The sequence below is a fragment of the Larimichthys crocea genome, chromosome VIII (assembly GCF_000972845.2).
Source record: "Larimichthys crocea isolate SSNF chromosome VIII, L_crocea_2.0, whole genome shotgun sequence".
In the NCBI taxonomy this organism is placed as follows: domain Eukaryota; kingdom Metazoa; phylum Chordata; class Actinopteri; family Sciaenidae; genus Larimichthys; species Larimichthys crocea.
In genome coordinates, this window is record NC_040018.1 from 1574869 (window position 1) to 1598070 (window position 23202).

Below are 23202 nucleotides of genomic sequence, written 5' to 3' on the forward strand. Positions count from 1 at the left end.
ACTTCTTCCTCCGATCCTTTGGGTGACAGCTTTGGGAGTTCATGAAACCACAGGATGTCTTAGGCCAGCAGTCCTCCTCAATGTAGAGAAGATACAAGTGTTTTGGTGTGTGTGTGGTCTTATTTAACTGCACGTCGGAAAACACTTGTACAATGTCATCTGTGGCTCGAGAGGAGTATTGTCAAGTCTGAGAAAATGACCTCTAATGATGTTTTAAGGGCTATTTTTGCTTGGGGCTAGAGCTACAAACTCTAAGCATGGAGTTTGAAAGATGTGTGTTTGGATTTAAAGAAAAGATGCTGATGATGCTGGGTGCATTATGGGAATCGTGGTATCCAATTTGTCTTAGAGCTTGATCCACAGGGAGTCAGCATAACTTGCAGCTTTACATTTTTACTTTATTTAATCTCTCTTGTGAGTTATTAACTCAAATCCTAATGTGGTAAACAACCCTGGAAGATTAATATTAGGTTTTGGTTTGAAGGAAAAGTTCAACATTTTTCATTTTATTTTTATTCAACCTTTATGTAGGCAAAGAAGACACATTGAAACCAAGGTCTTATGTTCAATGATGCATCAACATTTTTGTTTTATTTCCATTGATAGTCAGACAAGAAGATACCACTGTTATATGAAGCTCTAGCCAGGAGAACACAACAAACGTGTTTATGAGTGAGCTTTAGAGGGACTGGTAGGGAGAATTTTTTGACCTTTGGATGGGACCCAGGCTAATTCTTTACAGCTGTTTCACATCTTTATGCTAAGATAAGCCTGCTGGCTCTAGCTTTATATTTACGTCACAGAATTGATGTACTCATTTCAATTTCAGGAGGACAGTGAATAAACATATTTCCTAAAACTTTTCCCTTAAGAATAATACATTCAATGAAAGGACCTTATATGCACATAAAATTTTAGTTTATGGTATACGCTGCTGACCTAATATAATGACACATAACATAACTATATACATGACTGACTGGGTGCTAAACCATCTTTATAAATGAGCTTCTGTCTGCGTAGGTTATCTCTGGATACTCTGCCTTTCTCCCACGACATGCAGATTAACTGGTGACTCGAAAATGCCCCTAGGTGTGAATTCGTCTATGTGTCAGCCTTCTGATGAACTGCCGACTTGTCCGGCGTGTACTTGCCTCTTGTTCAATGTCAGCTGGGATTGGCTCCAGCTCCCCGTGACCCTGATAAGCGGTTATGGAAAATGGATGAATGGTTGGAGGTGTATGATTTCATAAATCTTCATCCTTCTCTTAATGTTCAATGGAATATAAATACATAACTGACTTCATGGTTCATGCATCTGTGTTTGCCTAACAGCGAGTATGTAAGGTCCAACAGGTGGATGGTCTTTTTTCTTTTGTTTCTACAAGGAGACAGGGGCGTAAACTGGACTGGACTTCTTAACTCGCAGTCAATGTAATTCAGCTGGATCCACACCAAGCCACAAGTAATGTTTTCCTGGAGTGGAGAGCAGAATAGACCGGAGGGCATCTAATGAACCAGAAATGACAAATTGCTGATTTTCCTGCGCATTTTAAAATGAGTGCTGGCAGATTTATGGTGTGTGTGTGGGTCAAATGGACAGGAAAGTAGTAGCTTAACGCACCATTTGTGACTTATTTTCCAGATCCAATCCGTCCGTGCATTTTCTGTCACGGTGGCTGTTTCCCCTCAAAAAATAGGCAGTAAAATCTTTCTTTTGATCGGAATGCAAATCATTGTTTTATTTCACATGCTGTCTAAGAAATGAGTCTTGAGAGAAAATTATAATAATGATTGCCAACAAGAAGAAATATACCGATCCATTCCTAGTTCACATGGAGGTGTTGTTGTCAGAAGAACCGCAAAATAATGTTTACAAGAAATCTTTAATAAAAGACAAGTGTTACACCCTTGTAGAGAAGATTGACACAGATATATTTTACGCACACCATGTCATAGTTGGTCTTATATACAAACACATTATTCAAGCAAATCCCATACAAACACATGTGCACACACACACGCACACACACAAACAAACAAAGAAAGAGACTGATTACTACCACTGATTATCTTCCATATCCAAATATACCTAATGTATGTTTTTTGGCCATTGGTACAGTACACTTGTGCACACAAAGGGGATGACGTGGAATTTCTCTAATGCATACAATGTGATAGGCTGTCCCAGTGTGCAGCACTGATCCATTGAGTGGAAAGACAGTCTAGAAAACTTCCCTCAGCGAACCACGGCAGCAGGATGTTACAACTAACTTCATGGAAACCGATGAAGAAGAAACAGGAAGATGCAAGAGCAAAAAAGAAGGAAGAGCATGTGAGCGGTCAGAGGTGAGCGAGTGAAAAGGAAATAGAAGGCAGAAGAGACCAGCAAGAGGAGAAAGAGCTAGAGGTGAAAGATGTCAGGTATGAGAGGTTAAAGCGTTCCCTCGTCCAGCAGTTTGTTGATGCCATTGCAGATCTTCCTCAGAGAGAGTCTGTACTCCTCTCCGTCCCCGTAGAGGTCGGCCAGGAACTCCCCGTGGGCGAAATGGTTGAAAACGTGATCGATGCGCGCATGTGAGCGTGCGGTCAGGTGCTGCTCGACCAGGGTGTGAAGCAGGTCCCTGCACTCCAGCAGGAGCTCTGACAGAATATTCCTGTCGAAGGTGTACTCCACCTCGTAGAACGACACCGCCGTCATGGCCGCCTGGTTCATCTTCTTCTTGAAGCGCTCCACTGTGTCCAGCTCGTCTGGGCTGAACTGGTGGTTGCGGTACAAGATGCCGATCTTCAGGGCGATCTTGATGACGTCCTTGATGATCTTGTGGGCCTCCTTCTTGCTTTTAGTGAACTCCCGGCTCGTCTTGTAGAGCTCGTCCAAGATCTCGCTACTGGTGTCATCTGTCAACATGTTGGCCACCACCATGGTTGCCATTTTGCTTAGGATCTTCTTCTGGGCCTGCAGGGCCAGGGATCGAGAGTTAAAGCTCTCCTGTCCTGTGGGGAGAGAAAAGAGAAAGACAAGTGGTTTGGGATTACTTGTGAATTTCAGAAATTTCTCCGTCTGACATTACTTTATCAAAGGAACAAAAGTAGCAGCAACTGCTACTTAAATAATGTCAACTGTATCGTATTTGCTACATCAGTTTCTAAGACCCATATGTCATCCTCAAGATCAATAGGTTCCTGAATAACCTGTTGTATACAATCTGACACAGCTTCTGCCCTCTGGTGAATTATCAGGGCACTGCAGGCAGAAGTCCAAGAATCCAAAATGCTGCCACATTTTAGCTTGTGGCTAATCACGATTTTACGTGCACACGGTGTACATGACCGTGACTATGCAGCATGCTGATAATGAAGCAAAATATTAGAGGAAAAGCAAAACTTTTCTTAAATTACATCCCAGCGATATAAAATGTTTTTAAATTAATTAATTTAAATTTTAAAAATGTCAGATTCCACCATATACCACTAGAGGGTGGCTGCACAGCACCAGTGGTACACATACCATAGTTAGAGAACCGATGCACTACACCATTTACACTTTTTGCTTACCACAAGGTGAAATTGAAAATATTGTAAAAAGGTTTCTCTTTGAGAAAATCAAACCCAGAGCAACTGAAATGTTCCAGATGTTATGAACAATATTTGTTTCTAAAGTGAATATATATATATATTTTTACTAACTTTTGAAACTTTTTAGCAGAGTTTCAGTAGCGAACTACACCTCATCTGTGCCACTTTCAACATTCCTATAAATACCCTGCTAACTCTCTCCTCCTCTTTCGATCTCGTATTCTGCACCCGTCATGCCCACAACATTTCTTTCCCCTACTTATTCCCATCTGTCGGGCCCAGCCGCTACTGGCAAATGTGTTAGACATATAGACAGCTGCCTATTCGCACATCCTGCTGACATGGACTGACACTAGCATTCATTTTATTTGTAGTCATGTGTCCACCTGAAGAATACAAGTCCAATATTCATTCTCCTTTTGGCTCAGCTTTGGTTTCCACCAACTCCTGTGTGAAACACTTGAAACATTGTCCTATTCCACCTTAATACATTTTCTGCATTTGTAAAAGTGAATCCTTGTTTTTAAGTTTGACTGAAAGCAAAATTCTTGGTACTTTTTAAAGCTCATTACGTTTATTCTGTGTCTTTCAAGAGATGTTGAATTGATAAATTCAGATATTTTTCTGTAAATATAGTTGACTAAATATTGGAAAAAAGATAAATCCTTTTCAAAGTACATGTCATTATTTATCATAGTCCTTTGGCTGCCCTTACACTCCAGTACAGCATGTTTACATGTAACAGCTGAAGTTCATCTGGACTCAAAAACTCTGTTGACGTATTGTAATATAAATATGGGCCCTTCCTTTCTCCAGTTTTGACTGAAGCCTGTGTGCTAATAAAAGACCTTAATTTTATGACTTGTTCAGAGTAAGTCACTAACTTACTGTTGTGTAACAAGACACCTGGTAGCAGTGTTTAATGTGACCTCAGGAAACATGGAGGCACAGCACTGATGCAAACTACTCATGGATGATTCAGTTTTTTTGTTTAGTTTTTTTGGCATGAACAAATGTTAAATCCAATCTGTACCAAATTTGGATACAGTAAACTCTAACGAACTAAAGTTACTAAAAAAAAAATAGTTTGTGTTTTGAAGGGAGGATTATAGATTTTTTAAAAAGCTACAAGAGTAACTCAATACAGGACACAGTGTGAACAAGTGAACGCTGAGGGTTAGACGAAACGTGGTGCAGCCGCATTCAAAGCAGGGCGGCGTCCTTCCTGGAGCTCCCAGTGGTGTGGTTGGCTGAGTATGGGAGGAATGACTATCTGCTTTGGATAACATCAAACAGCTGTACACACGATAAGAAGCTCTTTGCACACAGTCTCTCTACAAGTCCAGATTGATCACAGCTTTCCTGCCTGTGTCCTACTGCAGTCTCAATTCATCATAGATGAGTACATCAAAAGGCCGCGTGTGTCCTCATACGGCATATGCAAGCAGCTTAACATGTGTCTGTGCGAATGTGAGGAGTGGGAGGACGGAAGGGGTTTTTATTTAGGTGCCACCCAGCTACAAATTACACAGCAGATAACTCCAGTTATGATTAAAGCTCAGGAAAGACGCCTCACTTTTTTTCTTCCTGAAGCCTGGGCACATTGTCAGCCTCTTCCTCCTCCACATGTATGTCCAGAGAGATACAGAGAGAGAGGGACAGAGAGTAGATGGGGGCGTCATTGGCTAGTGAGCTCAGCTCAGAGGAGCCCTATTTCAAAGAGGAACACCTGCTTTGTTGTCATTATAATTCCATTAAAACAAACAAGCTATTTGACTAAAATTCACACCATCGTGTGTCTATGTGTGTGCTATATAAACACACAGGTTGAACACCGCACAACAATGGAAAGAAATCCTATCCGTGGCATTTCGTGTGAATGTGCAGAAGTGACATTTCATGTGATCTTGATCTGAAGCTAAATGACATTTCGTGTACGTATAATTAGCCCGCTATGACATTTACAACTAATAAGGCAAATGTCTTTTCCCCAGTACATAAGATCTGTTGTCATGTTCCTTTGTATAGCTTCATGAGAGGTGGGGGTGAGACCTTTTGTATGTTAGACAAAAGTGGAGTGGGTGAGTATGAAGATGTCAAACCTGTGGTATAAATAAAGGTTTTAAAAAGAGTTTTATCAAAGCCTTTGTTAGAAGTTTCAAAGGAAACTCCTGAATAAACTGGTGATGTCATCATTTCTGTTTTTCCAAATTGTTTTTGCAAAAATCCATTTTAACGCAGCAAGACTTTTATTTTTTGGCCACTTGGAGGCAGCAGAACAAGCTGGAAATGTGACACTGACATATTCACACTTGTAAAGTTGTTATGGCCAACAAGAGCAACATTGCCATATATTTAGAGTTGTCCAATATTCACTCTAACTATTTTGGTCTCTATTGACTCCTGAGGGAAATATCTGCCATGTTAAGATGCTAAATGTCAAATTTTCTTCACCAGTTAGTTGCTCAGTTTGTTTGCCTGACTTTTGGTGCTGGTGCAGGCAGTGAACAGTGGTTTTATCAAAGCTTTCCCCCCATGAAAACAGCTTCCCGCAGTAGATGGAAAGAAGAGTGATGAGACTAGTGGGACTGAACCAACATTTCGAAGTTGCAGGCCATAAAACCAAAACTTTAGGTTGAAAGCAGACCTGAGGGTTACGTGATTATGTAGCGACTCTTTTTATGTTCTATGAAGTCATTTGATCCATTGGTGATGTAAAAATACTGATCAGTGAAACATATAGTGGAATCAGTGCTCTAATAAAGTAATCAAAAAAGTAAAGTATATTAGTGAAGAAATAAAGGATGTCTATAGCTTAGATAAATCCTCCCTTTTAATTTACTGTGGCCACAAGCAACATGAAGTACTAAGAGTAGCCTGCTCGTGTCCTCACTAAGAACAAATAAGTGGATGATATCACTCTAGTTCTGAGGTCTAAGGACTTCTAATTAATTTTAAAAACACAGCTGTTATAAAGCACTGAATGATTTATGGCCAAAATAATTTCTAATCTTCTTCTATCCATCCAGACGTGTCAGGTCGTCTGGAACAGCTGGGTCGGCTTTCAAAGTAAAAACTAAACAGCTTTCAGTTTTTATCCACCACATATCTGGAACAAACAAAACCATAAAACTGTTTGATGTAACTTGAGTTCTAAAGACCTTTCTTTCATTGTTTAATTAGACTTTTCTTTTATATACTCCACTGGGACTTTTGCTCTCCAATCATCCATCTTCCATAAACGCTTATCCTTTTAAGGGTCATGGGGCCTGGAGCCAATCACAGCTGACATTGGGCGAGAGGTGGGTACACCCTGGACAAGTCGCCAGTTCATCACAGACTCACATTCATACCCACAGGTGTTATAGGGTCACCAATTAACCTGCTTTGGACTGTAGGAGGAAGCTAGACTTCCCACGCAGACACGGGGAGAACATGCAAACTATATTGCCTTATGTTTTCTGTAAAAACTTTGAATAGCCTTGCTGTTGAAATAGACTATCTAGCCTCACTACATGGTCTATGGCAAATTTTTGGACTTTTTACAGTAACCACGAGGGTAAAGACCAGCTAGTGTCTTATCCCTGCAGGCTGTTGTTTAGAGATCACTCTTAAAGATACCAAATATGATATACCAAACTATGTGCCCTGAGTTGATGAACAGATAACTTGCACATATGCTTTGCAACAGCAATACGGCGATTTCCATGATATTTGAATAGCAACACCAGTGTGTATAACTGTGGTTTTCATTAGGCAGATCTGTGCCTCTCATCAACAAGCTCTCTTTGTCACTGTTATTTCCTGTTTCTCTGAAGCAGCTCTTTGTTCCAGTGAGCCTCTGATATTCAGAAACCCAACTGGATAGATTTCTGAAACCCTGGCACACTGATAAAGGTGACAGCTTACTCCATAAAGCCGGCCTTGTCAAACCAATGGTTGTGCAGTCTATTTGGATTTGGATCCAACCGGCATGTGTGTGTGTGTGCGGCTCTTACTAAATGAATTTCTCTTCTGTGCAATTAAATAAACAACATCTGCAATCATGGCAGCAAAGATCAGTTTAACTAATAGCTGAAAAGAGCGCTGCACGAGAGCAACTCATTTGATCTTTTCTGTTTTTAGTGCAAAGCTAAAAGTAGGCTAATTATTCTTCCGCCACCCCTCAACACACAGCCTGGGGCCTGTTTTTGAGGACCAGCAGGTGGCTATCGACTCACTGACCTTGACCCCTGTCTCAAAAGTCTGTTTTCCAATCTCAGAATGACAAAGGATGTAAGCAAAAATGAAGAGGTGTGTGTGTGTGTGTGTGTGTGTGTGTGTGTGTGTGTGTGGGGTGGGGATACCACAAAGAATGGACATGAGGTGAGTTGAGGTGTGAGTCAGAGTGCTGGGGAAGGAGGTGGGTGATTCAGAGTCTGGCTGGAGATTTTAGCACATGCAGTAAGTGAGGGAAGATGATTACTGAGTGCACATGGAGACACTGAGAAGTCAGAGCTCTCTCGTACACTCACATACAGCCTGTCAGCCAGAGGCTGAGATGAGTGACATGCATGAGCCGGTGTCAGAATACGTTAGAGAAGAGCGCAAGCTGTCAAGAGAGAGATGGGCAGAAAAACTGTCTATCCTCTTACTTATCTCCCTCCTGCTTTCACACTCTCTCTCCTGCCTGCCTGCTCGTTATTTTTGGTGGGCTTTACTTTTAACATGAGGATTAGTAAGGAGCTTGCTGCTCGCTGGTCGTGGCTGTTGACTAGACAGTCTCTCTTTGTTCCGCCTGATGTTTTTAGAGTGCTGAGTCAACAGCCTCTGCTGCACTGCATCAGAACATACATCCAGTGTGGAACATGGAGACCAGCCAAACCTGCCCTGCTAAAAGTTTTTTATTTTAACTGCAGTCAACACTTATATCAAAGAAGTGGCCATTTATAGCAAATGGATATATGGTGCAGCTATCAAGGAATTTGAGAAGCAAGAAATCTGATAGAAAACAAATGAATCGTTTGACATTTTGGTAAATTATTGGCTTTCTTTGAATGCACCTTAACATTATGGTGTATATGATGTGTTGTGATTATACCTCAATGAGAAGATTGATACAGATGTGGTGCATAAAAGATGAGCAACTGTTTTACTTAGCTTAGCACAAAGACTGGAAACAGACTGCTACTTGTGTTTTATTTTTTACTGGAATCTCTCTCTCGTCTGAAGTTCACTAAATACACCTGTTAAGCTCTCTAACTGACACATTGTCACAACGACTGCCTCGGCTGTTTTTATTTTATTTAGTCTGCCTCTCTTTCCCTGCCGCCAGCCACATCTCACTTCTGAGGCACTCTTCAGACCTGCCATTCTCCATCTGTCCAACAGACTCGTGACAAAAGCAAAAGGCCCTAGAGCCAGTGTTTGGTTTGCCCATTCTGGGCTACTGTAGGAACACAGCAGGGCAACATGCAGTCTATAATGAAACACAATGATTCTTATTTTGCAGTGATTATAGACAAATAAAAACATACTTGTTAGTATTATATTTAATTTCCACCTTTAGATGCTCCTAAATGTTACAGGCTGGACTTGGAGCCAAGCATGAAATACAGATTTGGTATTTGTGTAAAGCTACAAAACTCGGCACTAGATGACACGACTTGCTAATCTGACATTTTCTGCAGCGGGCTGGGCAACTGGACTGTGTGTGTGTGTGTGTGTGTGTTTGTTTGTGTGTGTGTGTGTGTGTGTGTGTGTGTGTGTGTGTGTGTGTGTGGCTTGTGTTACCGTTCCGTTCCAGTGCAACCAGAGGAATGAGCCATTAGCAGTACCAGCAGCTAGTACTGACGAAGGACCGGCTGGCCTTTACTGAGTCAACGCTGGAGGCACTTGTGGGCTTATCAGCCAGAACACTGCAGAGCACACATGAGTGTGTGTGAATCCATGTGTGTGTGTCTTTTAGTGGCTGTGGGGCTTCATGTCTTGACAGCAGTATAAACAGACAGTACTGTACTGTATACTACAGTATATATATATCACAATTTAGAAAGAAAGACTGCTTATTTACAGCGATGATTCATGTTTCGAGATGTAGACACTAACCAGTCAAGGTAATTATAAACACAAGCAAGATAAGAAATATCCTATAAAATGAAATAAATAAATAAAACTTGGATATGTGTACATGGGTAAGTGTATACACATGTATTGATAAAGTAGTGAATAGCATCAAAACCTGCACGTTAAACATCTCAGATGCACACGTTTATTTTGAGAAGAGGTGGTGATGGATACAGTTAGATGTCATACGGATACTGAATAATATATTCTTTGCTCGTATGTGTTTTTAATTATTTACATTTTATCGTGTGGAAGTGAGGTTAATTTAACTGAGCTAAATTTAATGTTGAGATGTCACTGCAGCATTTATATATATTATAGAACTGAAGAAACTGAAAATAATAACACAATAACACTCAGGTAAAAAAATATGTTAAACCAAATAAAAATGAAATGAAACTAAAATGATACTACAAGACTACAATGATCCTAAAATAATAAATAACCCTCTGGCTGACTGTAATTGTCTTTTCTTACGGTGTTCAGATGATTTTCTTTTTTGCCTGAAGAGTTGGGAGTCATTAACACACCTTTTTCACAGCAGCCATTTTGACATGAAATAGCACACAGGTGTTACCAGTGATACTAACTAAGGCTCAGTTCCTTTCAGGACAGCAGAGTCAGGGCGCTGTTGTTGTGCATGTTGCTTCACTGGAAATACTCGGCTACAATAAATGGAGCAGAACCTGAATTAGTATTATTGGAAACACCTGTGTTGACCCTATTATTTCAAGTCCATTATGCGATGTTTTTTTTTTGCTGTGAACCATTCAATGCTTCCGCAGGGCTCAAGATCCGGACAGGTATCTGAATCTCTCTCTCACACGCACACACACACAGGAAACACAATGCTTGTTTAGCGTTTCCCTGTTTGGGGTTGCTAATGACGACATGCACATGTTTAGTATCAGACAAAAGCAAGTCAGCCACAGGTGTTCATGCACAATCATTGTATCGGGGTTGTATAGGATGAAAGCATGAGAGTAAAAAAAAAAAAAGAGAAAGGAATGAAAAAAAAAAAACATTTTAATATACTCTCGAGCACCTTTCATCACTAACATTATTAGTTCAAACAGCCAAACAGTAAGTCTTGCTGACAGGCAACCTCGCTCAGAGATGCGGAAAGGTAGGCGAGGTGAGTGCTTGTGGTGAGCGACAAACAAAAAAGCTACTGAGCTCTGCAGAGCTTCCTTGTGGCCCAGTTATAGCCATCACCAAACTTTCCTGCTGTACCTTTTTACTTTCCATGTGCAACCTATTTTCCATTCACAGTAACGGCAGCAATGCATTTTATAACTGAATAGCCAAAGCGTGCCTCTTTGAAATGACAGGCTGCCAGGCCATTCTTTGCACCCTGTAAATGCTAAAACGGCAATAATTTTCCAGACATTTTCCTTTTCAGATATCTTCTTTTATAGGAGAAACAGCAGCACGCCATTAATCCCTGTTTGCCTCGTGTGCACTGTAAAGTTAGATGTCTGCAGTAGTTAGCATACATTTATATTTCACATACAGCTCATATTGAGGCAGAAAGTCCAGGAAAAGTCCTTTAGAAATAAAGTTTGTCCCCCATCAGTGAAGCCATTTCGCAGAGTTCAAACACAACGTTAACAATGTATCAGTACGAGGAAAATGTCAGGGAAAGTGCTCTTTGTGCAGGAGAGGTAAACAGGGGTGACAGCTTGACTTCCACTTCTTCTGCCATGGCCTTTTCCTCTGCTTTTGGTTTCCAATAAGGAGTTGCTGCAGACTCTCTCTGGCTGCATTTACAAGGCTTGAGGGAAAACAATGAAGCGGGTCATTCAGGAACAGTAAAGGGGTTTTTAATAGCCTGCAGGGTTAGTGTTAAGCAAGCCTGAGAGGCCAGTAGACTGGAGTGGGGAGCAGAGGACAGTGTGTTGTGCCAGCTGGTACCAGAGCTCGAATAGTGGAGCTGGAGGAGATGCGTATTTACTTTCCAGTGTCACTCTCTTGCGCTGCAGGTTTTGTGTTTGTCAGTCTACTTCTGCACTTTCACTTCCACGCACATGCACTCAGAAAATAGGCAAATATCGTGTAAAGATACATTGGTGGAATAAAACAAGGCTCTTTTTTTTGCCATTTCATGTCTTCACTCACTCTGGACCTGCACAGGCTCTGTGCTGGCATATGACTCCCACAGCTCTAATCAGAAGGTGACTCAAACATACCACCCCTGCTTAGTCTCATGCAATGCAATGTGTGTGTTTATATCTGGATGAAAGTAAATGGGGATGACAAAGATTTAGAAAGATATGGTTTGTACTGACAGAGAGAGAGACAGACAGAGGGAGAGGGAGACAGTAGTGCGTTAATGTGCATTATTCATGACTTGTAAAATCTGACTCTAAGCCAGTTTCCAAAGGGCACTCTGGTCATTTGCCGTGCCATTTCCAGCTGCTCAGGATGTAGAGGGCCATTCAGACCTTTAAGGTTAATAAATAACTCCATTTTAATACCTTAATGACTCGTTTGTGTGAAGTGGGGTCACAGGGATTAAAGTTCACTCCCTTTTGTAGATCATTTAGTGTTTCTGGTTGAAACTGGAATGCGCAGGTAACAGCTAACTTGTGTTTTACTGGAAGAAAGTGTAATAGCAGGAAATACAGATTTATCCTCCTCGCAGATCCCCAAGGCTTGTAAAAGGCACACTGCTGTGTAAACTTTGTGGACAAGACAAATGGTTGTTATGATTTTTTTTTGCTCTAGTAATGGTTTGCGCAGGTGTTCCCTGTCTCTGCTTTAACCTAGTTTTGATCTGGAACATGGATGGGGTGAGGCACAAACAAAACTGCATCGTCACAAAAAAAAAAAATCATAAAAGAGGAAATGAATACATGTCAAGGGAACATCAAAAAGTGCAAAATGAACAAAAAAAAAATGAAACAATTGTTAGTAAAATCATAGTGCTGATAAAGAGCATTGCTAATTTTGCTGTTAAAAATGCAATAAAAGGTCAGATTAAGGTCTGACCCTCTGAATCTTTTCCATGACCATGGACCAGCACCATGTGAATTTTATCCTGATATGAGGATGATAAATAACAGATGAATGCAGTGGTTTCCCTTGAAAGCCTCACCCCCAGTCCACTAATTCATCCTTGATGTGATGAAGCTGTCAAGTATTAGCTCATTGCAGATACGCACGTATTTTAGGCAATGAGTAAGCAACTGTAGTACAGATGTCTGGGGTAACAGTGAAAAAATAGTTTGTCCACCACATAAGCCTTGACGAGTCCATTTGTAAAATGTAAATTCACATAGACTGGTGACATCTTTAACAACCAAAACTACTGAATTGTATCATAACAATTTATGTTATGTGCTTGCTTTCAGCATTCTCCAACAACTTCAGAAACAAACTAGGATTTGAACTTCTCTCTCACCCAACTACTTCTGTCAAATTCTTGTAGACAACAGAGGGCAACACTATGAACAACCTCCAGGAAAGATTGTTCAAAAATGTGCAGTGGTATCCCAATATTTAAGTGATTATCATGTCTCACACCTCTATATGACAGCAGGCTTTCCAGCTGATCTTTAACTGTGGTTGTTCAGAACAGCTGTTCCCTTCAGGCGTGGTTAGATGTCATGGTGAATTTTTGTTTTGAGCATACTGAAATCTTAAGCGATAGGTGTGGATGTTAATGAAGGAGTTTTCCTGCCTGTGTATTGGTTTGAGTCCAAATAAAGATGGATTTAATAACTACGGAGTGTGGTGATTTGGTCAAAACACTTTGGGATATTCTCTGCGCATTAGTCAGAATTAATGTGCCACAAAACAAGGTATAACTCAACATTAGTGGCAAATGGATACCAGTTAGGAGTGTTTCCCAATAACTGCCAGTTGATGTATGTTAATGCTGTAAATGTAATAAAGAGGTCTGACATGAGACAGTGTTTGAGACTATAAGTATGTTTATCCTAAGACTGGTCTAAGTGTCTCTTCTGTGACTAACAGTCAAAGGAAAGCACTTAAGAGCCTCTGTGAGTCAGGAGCGACACAAGAACAGATTGCTTTTGGCCGCCGCACGGTCTTATTTAATGCTCCATCCCTCATCTCTTTCTTTGTCTCTCTCTGTCTCTTAGTTTTAATGGCTATGTCCCTGTAGAGCTGAACCACAGAGATGAGGCGAAATGAGGCAGTGGCAGGAGATGTCTGACTGATTAATGTGCCGCTGGCTTGATCGCCCGTCACAAGAACCAGGAGGTGGCGGGAGAGATATCAGCGGCACGAGCTCCAACTTTAGTTCTGCCATCGCCTTTCATTGCAGTCACTTCTTGTTTCGAAGACCAGAGGCACGGCTGGTCTGCAGAGGATGAGAAGTGGTAACCAGGACATCCTGTTAGGGCATGCCGTGCATTGAAGGGTCCTGTGAGATGGCTGCTCTTTGACCTCTCCTCTGCTGTAAAGCTAATATCTTCACCAGCTGTTCCCCGATGCCTGCCATTGTTTGGCTAGTAAAGAGCCAGGCCACAGTTAGCTGGTTAAACGGGCATGGGAATTGGCTGGAGGCTGTCTCCCTTCTCTGCCTCCATCCTCTGGGAGCTTCTCTGGAAAACTACTCTGTCACGATCATTTGCTGACATCCGGTCAGGTGGGCGTTGGTTGAGGGGGAAAAAATACTGAATCTCTGAATAAATGAGATTTGCTCCTCTCCACTGATCACTTCTAAAAAGGCGATAAGGATTTGCTCTTATCAGCCATTAACCTGTCTTGCTTTTTTTACATTTCAACAACTGCTGACAACCACGATTAGTTTGGAATAAGCCTGAACAGAAACTTGGTGGATAACCGCTCTGACTTACAGGCAAAGACTTGAACATTGGCCGAAAATGTAAGGACATGTGAGACAGCACAAGAAATGCTGTTTAATCGATGTGATGTGTGGGAAATGCAAAAGAAGAAATCCTGTAGATATCTACCTCAAAATATTCTTTGACTCATATAACAGTGGCACACTATTTATAGAAGGCTGGGTACGAATGTGTGGGCGTGTGTGGACTATAATGATAGACTATGAGACTGAGGCCTAATAAAAAACAGAGGAGGATAAAATATTGGGGATTTCCTTACTTTATCAGGTCTGGAAGCAAGGCAAAAAGTTCCCTTAACTTCTTCCGTGTGAAATAAAGAAACTAAGCTTATTTAGAGAGAGAGAGAGAGAGAGAGAGAGAGAAAGAAGGCAAGAGAGAGAGGGAGGTGGTGGGTAGAGCTGGCAATATGTACATTTTCATTTCACACCATTCAGTCAAGATTAAAATAGAAGTAAGCTGAAGAAAGTATAAAAAAATGAGAGGAAATAGAATATATTTGCTTGGAAAAAAAAGAAGCTCTGAATTAGCACAGATTAAAACGTATATTTACAATCACAGCCAGTGTCTGCAGAGGTCTCACTTCATTTAAAAGGTGTGTGGAGGAGTGATGGAAAGAAGGATGGAGGATGTGGTGGTGTTAAAGAAAGAGAGGTGAAATCATATGTCCATATTTCGATTGTCTAGCTCCTGTCAAAGTCCCTTTATGTCAAACACAGACCCACACAACATGGAAAACATCTTCTCACCCTCATTCCCTTCCACATCATCTGCAGCTGTATTAAAAGCCGGCTGCAGCGCGTCTCTTTGTTTTAAATTCATGAAGCCCTCGTCTCTTTTTGTCTATCTCTTCCTCTCTGTCCATTTCTCACCAGATCTACAACAACTGAGCTGAGCGTGAGTGGCAAGGAAGTAAGTGTTTTCCGGCCCTGGGTGAGTCGCTCCTCTCATAGACGTCGGCCAAGTCTCAGCATGCCGTGGCATCGTTTACAAAGAGACACACATGTGCACGCTAAGACACACACATGCACACACACACACACACACATACTTGCATGCACAATCCAGCCCATGCCAGCTTTCCCCATAACTCTGGCCTCCTGGTTTGTTTACTAGTTCACCCACTATAACTGAGTTTACGTAAAAGTGAGGCACTGGGAGGCTTTGAATCACTAGAAACCTTGTCTGTCATTGCCCTTATATAGAGCTGAAGACCTGCCCCTGCCCTAACTATCCCCTCCACCACAGGCATCCATAACTCAGTGGGTTTGCTCATGACTGTTGTCATAAAAAAAACTGAAACACGTTCCATGTTCTCTGCCCATAATCTATGGGTTTACTGTACTGGACAGTGATATTTGAAGACTTTAACAAAGATGAAATAATGATTTTGTTTGTTTGTGTAGCATGTTGATGACTAATGGGATTACAGTAAACTTTTTGTAATGTAAAAGAAGTATTTAGATTATTTTAATTAAGAAAAAATAGAAATAGAAATATCACACTGTTAAACAAAAACAAAACAAAACAAACTTTTATACTTAAAGGTCCAGTGTCTATTTACAGCCTGTGTTTAGTGTGTCTCCATGTAGAAGACAAAAGGGCTTTATTTCAATGTAACAAACATTATAATTTGTATTTTTATACAGTAATGCAAAGATATGTATGAAAATAATAGAATAACAGATCCTCCTAACACACTGGAACTTTCATAGCAACAAAAAGTACTCAAAGTATCAAAACTTAAAGTGCTCATGAGGCAGGATGGCCTCTTTATAGTCACTTTATTATCTGGTTATGATTACTGTAACATTACTGTTTATGATGTAGCTGCTGTAGCTGTATTCTGCTACCTCCTTCTCTTCCAGCACATTTCTAAAAATGCAGTGGAGGACAATCACTATAGGGGAAGTGGCCTCATGGCTCTATAGCAGCCAATAGTGAAATCCAAATGCAATAGGCAAGTTTCAAGCTTTAGAGGGAGGTCACTATGCATATTTATAGCACAATATGTATAATTTAAATACTTAACATAATTACTTAATACTACACTAAAATGTCAAGATATGGACCTGAATCAATCAGTAATCAGGGAAGTCCATGTGCGAGTCAAGTTGCTGGATCTACTTCAGACATGGCTGAACAGTGTATGTGGAAACGTTGGTAAAAATAACATTAGAAGAGATATTAGTGGATCCCATGAAAGCAGAAAAAGATTGCGCACAGAAGCTGGGGGAAAAGCAGCTGCCCTGGAAGTGACTTCAGGACTTTGGCAAAACAACATAGCATGTCATCTAACAGCTACAGCCCCCATGGGTGAAGCGTCCCAACGGCACGCGTTATATGTTGTTTTATTTTCAAATGACAAAGTTGAAAATTTAATAGCCAGTATGGTATTAACATAACATCTTTTCATAAAGACAGATGAAGACGGAATAAACCCTCAATGAGAAAATCACATGGAGTCATAAACGTCCGGGGAGCAAAAGTTAGACAGGGCAGGAGACGGATCTTCAGCTGTCTGTGCCGCCTCAATTAAAAGGTTGCTCTTGCTTTGATTGGAGTGATAAAATCGGATAGACTTTGAGCTTCGGCCTTGAAGGCCGTCACTATGCATGACACACTTTAGTGTAAAGCCAAAGTGCTGCTGCTCTCTTGGCTGCCAACCCACCACTAACTAATGACCAGGAAATAACTGTGGTTCTCACACACACACACACACACACACACACACACACACACACACACACACACACACACACACACATTTATAGATTTGCTTCTGACTTTTAGTGACTACATTCCTTCTCCCAACTTAACCCTCTTCTCTACCAGCCCAAACCTAATCCTTCTATGACTTAATTCAAATCCTAGCCTTTAGGGATAAAGAGAGTGTGGAAGTTTAGTTTTTCTCCGATGCTATTATTGCCCATGAAATGTCTAAACCCACAAATGTAATTGCCACATTTGCTACTTCTGTCTGTTCTGCTGCCTTCTGTCTCCGAGAGGCAAATTTAAAGACACACTAAAAGCAGCTTGACAGACTGCAATACACCGACTTGTGATATGTTATGCTGAACATATATATTCTGTGTTCTTTCCTACCACAATCCGATAATGCTATAATCAGCACAGTTAGTTCATTGGTGCCAGAGTTAAGTGTGAAAAGCTTTGTGTGTAATTGCCTCCCACTCAACCTTGTCTTCCATTGCCTTTTTGCTGCCATAATAGGCAAGTGGGAGAGGAAAAGCCCCCGTTTAACTCGATGTAATCTGTGCGGTAAAGTTATATTCTGAGAAAGTAGGCAAGACAAAGCCCGATGGCAGTGGCTTCCAACAAGCACATCAGACTTTTCATTGGCACTAATGGTGAAACCACTTGTGAACCGTAAAGTCTAAGTTGAAACCAGAAACCGGACCTAGAAAAAAAGATTTAATGACTTTCCTCGCAATTCTCTATAAATCATTCAGCACCGGTGAAGACATAAAACAACACACAGTACAGACGCACAGCTCCTTTAGTACAGCTTTCACAGATTTAGATACCTATGCAGGTTCTATGCACTGTGGTCGTCAGTCCAGCTTTCCCTTAATACACACCGCTCTCCGTCAAACAGTTCGCCTCTCACACCAGGCGCCACTAGTGACTGTTTGCTTTGCTTCAACTGGCCCTCCAGCACAACCACAGCCTTCTCCTCCTCCTGAGTGTGTGTATGAGGCCTTGTCAAAATGCCTCTGCGGTCTAATTCCATGTTTCAGTAATGGCTCAGCCGTGGGGAAACAATTCTCTCTCCAAATGTCCCACAAACACTATTAAATGCCACAGTATTATTGTGTTAGTGCATGCATGTGCATACACAGGGAAATCTACTCACACAGACACACACACACACACACACACCATTCAGGGGACCTGGGAGTTTTAGGATTTGTCTTTCGCTGCAGCTAGAGGAAAAAACACTTTCTTCTGAGTCGTCTTTTCCACTTACAGCTTCACTCCTGTTTTCTTTTTTCTCTTTTTCTTTTTTTCTCAGTTCATGTTACAATTTTCCAGAACCAGCTCCTGGTGTCTCGTGTGTGTGTGTGTGTGTGTGTGTGTGTGTGTGTGTGTGTGTGTGTGTGTGTGTATAAAGGGCTGGGGTGCAGTGAGCACTCTCCATCTGTGAGCCAGATTAAAGGAAGGAGTAAAGAAAGAAAGAAAAAAAAAAGTCAGGGATGCATGTGTTGGGAGAGCACAAGACTGAGCGAATGAGCAAGGAGAGCGCGGGCATTTTTTCAGTGATGGGAGTGTTGCACGGCTGGCTCACTGTGCCTGTCTCTCATGTGTAAAGCATGTGGTCAATCTGCCAACATGGCAATCACGAAGCAGAAGCTCTCCTCTGATTGCCGGGCGCTCCTGACTCCATCGAATGCAGCAGTGACCTATCTTTTCAAGTGTTTGCGGAAGTGTGAATTATTAGTAATCAGTTGGGGTCAACAGAACCGAAGAGCTCGTTAGTATGTGAGTGTGTGTGAATACAGAGGATCACCTGGCCGAAGATTAAAATTTCAGTTGTGTCACCAAACAACATCTGCAGTCTTTTTTGTTTGTAATAGAAGCAAAGCAACAGCCCCGCATGCCCCTATGCATCGCACAGCTGTTATTACAACAGCCAAACAGCTTCTCTTTTCAACAAGCCTGCTTTCCATAGAAAATTTGAGGTAAACACAAACAGCCATAAATAGCTCTGCAGATGGCAGATTGGGTTATGGTGTTATAGTGAGGCGCATAGTCGCATCACCATGATGAATCAGCCAAAAGTAGACCGTGGGCTGATTATTCAACAACATAATGTCAGATTAATTTAACAACTAATTAAAAAAAACAGAAACAATCGGAGATCAAACATCCTTGAAGTATGATTGTTTGTTAGTCTTCCTCCAGCATAACAGGTGTGTTGACAGTCAGCCTCTCTTTGACTCATAATTAGGTGTGGTCATGTCCAGTCCACCAAAGGACAAGGTTGCTGGATGAATCAGTTTGTGGTTATTTCTTATGGTCAGTGGCATGCTCATTTCACGACTGGATGTGGAATATGGTGTGTTTGTGTGCAAGGTCTAAAGAGTATTTCTTTCAGAGTAGTTACAGCTGAGCTCCGTGTATTGTGTCTTTGTGCTTTGTGCTTCAGCACAGCAAAAGGTGAAGAGAACAGACGAGCAAAAAGATTAAAAACATTATAGCTCTCTATCTCTCTCTCTCTCTCTCTCGTGATTCTCTGTCTCATTCCATAGTCCAAATCCTGACTCTCACATGATGAACCTGTCATAAAAGAAGTTAATTATAATCCCCCGAAATACTTCTTTTGTGTTATTTTTGGGTGGGGTTTCTTCGTTTCTGAGGTGAGATAACAAACAGAAATGATGTCAAGCTGAATAACTGCAGCTCAAAAGTTCACAGTAGGAAAAGCTTTCACTGCAGACACATCAGCAGGGAGGGGATCACATTTTTTGGTGTCGGCCCTGCAAGAGCTAAACTGTAAATTTTGTACAACAAGCTACATTCACCTGAGAAATTAGGAAGAGGAATAACTTTTCCGTCAACAGAATCTGTTTTTACTGGACACATATCTCCCTTTGTAGAGTTTGATGGTTGTTTTCATTAAAGTGGAGATTTATGATAATCGGTTTTGATGCTTTTAAAAAAAGTATATTTAAAAATAAATATACTTTTGTTGTTGTCTACCATTTCCTTGTTCCTAGCATGCCAACAAAATGCAAAACACACGCACACACACACACGCACACACACACACACACGCAATAACAAAGTTATCTATTCTATCTATCTATACTCAGTCACCTAGCAACAATATTCACATGACTTTAACCACTCAAACGACTCCCCACACGACTCAAACCTCACGAGTTTCACCTGAAGGCAGAATCACCTTTTTTTTTTTTAAAAAAGACACTATGGGAAATACAGAATAACAAAAACACACTTGCATAAAAAATAACATAAAGTGAATCCGAAAGTGAATTTAAGGAAAGATGTCTCACTCTCTACCAACAACCACTAAACAGAGCAAGCGCCAAGGATAAGGCTGAAGGGTCAAAGCCACCTGAAACAAAATACCTCAATGTTTACACTGCTGACATTTTGTGCCAGAGTATGTATTAAAAGCATACATCAATCACATGTCCCTCATCCACCATATCCAGTAATAAGGGTCCTGTTTGTGTACAGCAACACTTTCTAAGTACACCTGTTTTCAAAATACTATCACTCATTGCGATAGCTGACCTTATAAAGTGAGCCATACCAGTTTTTTTCCAGTCACTGACAGCAGACTGAAGAGTCTGCAGCACAGCCACGAAATGCATTTTGAGTATGACTCAGACTCTTGATTTCTCTCGACTGGGAAAAATGTCATCCGCCTTTCTGCTCTCACGTCGTCACACTTCCTTTTCAACATGTGTAACGTTGTCTTTAGGCCAGCAAAGACAAGCCTTCAAGAGTTCATTCCTCTTACATTACAAAGAGGATCCCACTGTACAATGCTGGAAGCTGTAGCAGATCAAAGAATCTGTAGAAAAATGAAAAACGTTCCCATGATTTACCTCTGGCTCTGTCTCTGGAAAACACACATGAAAGCCACTACACAGAGAGAGATTCCTGCTTGATGTTTTAACCTTGAACTGTCTGCCTGAGATCAGCAGATGATAGAGACATGTTATCACCTCCTGGTCAAGTGTTTAAAATGTCTCATATTACTCATATAGAGGTTCGAGTGAACCCGAAAAGACAGGCAGACAATAGACCAGATGGACAGACAGATGGGAAGAGTTCAACGCAGCATTATTAACATACGAAGCTCTGCGCTGTTAAATAAACAGGCAAACAGCCAGAACATCATCACCATTATTACACGATCACAAACTGGGGCAACAACCTACCCTGACAAATTAAATGTGAATCATTGAACACCTATAACAGCTCTACTGATCATTCAATGGAAAATAATGTTCATATTTTTAGTTTATTAGAGGATAAAGTCATTTAACGCATCAGTCTGGAGCTTTTAAACAGTACATAAAAAAGTTTCACTCCTAGATAACACACAGTGCAAATATTTGACCGTTCCAGTATGTTGCACTATGTTATAAAAAACCCCCGGAGACAAATTTGATTCATGATCCCTGATCTCAAACTTATCTCCAGAAGGCTGTTTCATCTGCTGGCTTGAATATTTCATAAGATGACAGTTTAGTAAATCGCCCACATGCGTGAAATGCTGTAAAAGAGTTATTCAATGTTAAAGACTGTTTGTTTGTTTTTTAAATGTTTGACACCAACTGCGTCATTAAATCTTTACAATCCTTTGCTCTGACACCATAAAAAGCTTCAGCTGTATTTATTTCTGAAATGCCCACACACAACTTCCAGTACACTTCCAGAGTTTAAACCTTTTCATGCTCACTGAATGTCAGATGCATCACAGAAAAAGAAGAAGAAGAAGAAGAGGAAGACTTTTAAGCATTTGGGGAGGCTGCGCTCTCTCTGTATCTGGATGTGTTGATGAACAAACTGGCCGCACGTGTCGGAGCTTGCCTGTTCCTGGTGGTGACTGAGCCGGCTTTCATCCGCACACTCAACGAGGCTCTGCCAGTCACCAGCATCAGAGTGCGGATGCATCAGCAGCTTCGCCTTTGATACATTTGATACTACAGAGCTGAATAAGGGGACTCTTAAAGTTGTTAACATGGTGCGATTCTTGATTTTGGTGGCGTTAAAGAAGTACTCACATGTGTAGACTGTGTGAAGTGCTGCATTTTGAGAGAATTGGTACAGAGTTGATGAGGGTACAGCACTGGTGACAAAATGTGTCTATGTTGAGGGTTTATTACCTGATAAAAGTGCTGAAAAACAGGAAAGAACTCACTGACCTGCTTGCTAAACTATTACACTACAATGTAGGATACATTTGTCTTGTTACCACAGCATGTCACAAGCTGATGTTGTACTTCTAGTAATGATCTTGAGGCTTACCTGGAGAGAGCTCTCCGTCACTCTGCTCTCCGGAGTCTGAATCCATCTTCCCCTGCAGGACACTCGGAGGCTGCAGAAGCTCTCTGATTCCTCTTTCTTCTTGTTCCCTTTCCTCTCCAGGGAGTCTTTCTGATTTCTTCACCCAGAGAAGAAAAAATGTAAGAAAAAAAAAAAAAAAAAAAAAAAAAAGCAATTTCTTATATATTTTTTTCTCCTGGTGAGCTAAACTTCCCCTCCCAGCCTGGATCACTGCAGCTGTGAGAGGAATGCTACTGGGCTGATTTGCTGAGCTGTCCTCCTTTCTTTTTTTTGTGCTCTCTTGTCTTCTCCTGACTCTCTCAGTTTCCCTCTTTCCTTCTCCCTCTCATTTACTTTCCCCGTTCCTGATACTCCCTCCCCTTGCTCACTCTCAGTCCATCCCCCTCTCAGTTTCTCCCTCCCTTGTCCCTGCCACTCGGTCCCTCCTCCTCCTCCTCCTCCTCCTCCTCCTCCTCTCATTCGGTGCTGTCACACTCAGCCTCTTCACGCTCTCTCCACTCAAACTCTTTCTCTACCTCTTTCTGTATGCTGTAAGTGCCGTCTCTTCCTCTTTCTCTCTTCCTCTCTCCCTCCCTCTCTCTGTCTCTGGGTAAGAGTGCTGCCTGTGTTTTAGCAGAGC

General features: G+C 41.3%; 1 protein-coding gene across 1 annotated transcript; it reads right to left on the reverse strand.

Moving 5' to 3' along the window:
- Positions 1 to 559: 559 nt before the first annotated feature.
- tnfaip8l3 (tumor necrosis factor, alpha-induced protein 8-like 3) lies at positions 560 to 23010 on the reverse strand. The gene is made up of 2 exons (XM_010731874.3): positions 22545 to 23010; positions 560 to 2997 (listed from the first exon to the last, which is right to left on the reverse strand). Exons 1-2 carry the CDS (start codon positions 22588 to 22590, stop codon positions 2435 to 2437), a joined length of 609 nt encoding a protein of 202 aa, XP_010730176.1. The 5' UTR covers positions 22591 to 23010; the 3' UTR covers positions 560 to 2434.
- Between the last annotated feature and the right edge of the window lie 192 nt (positions 23011 to 23202).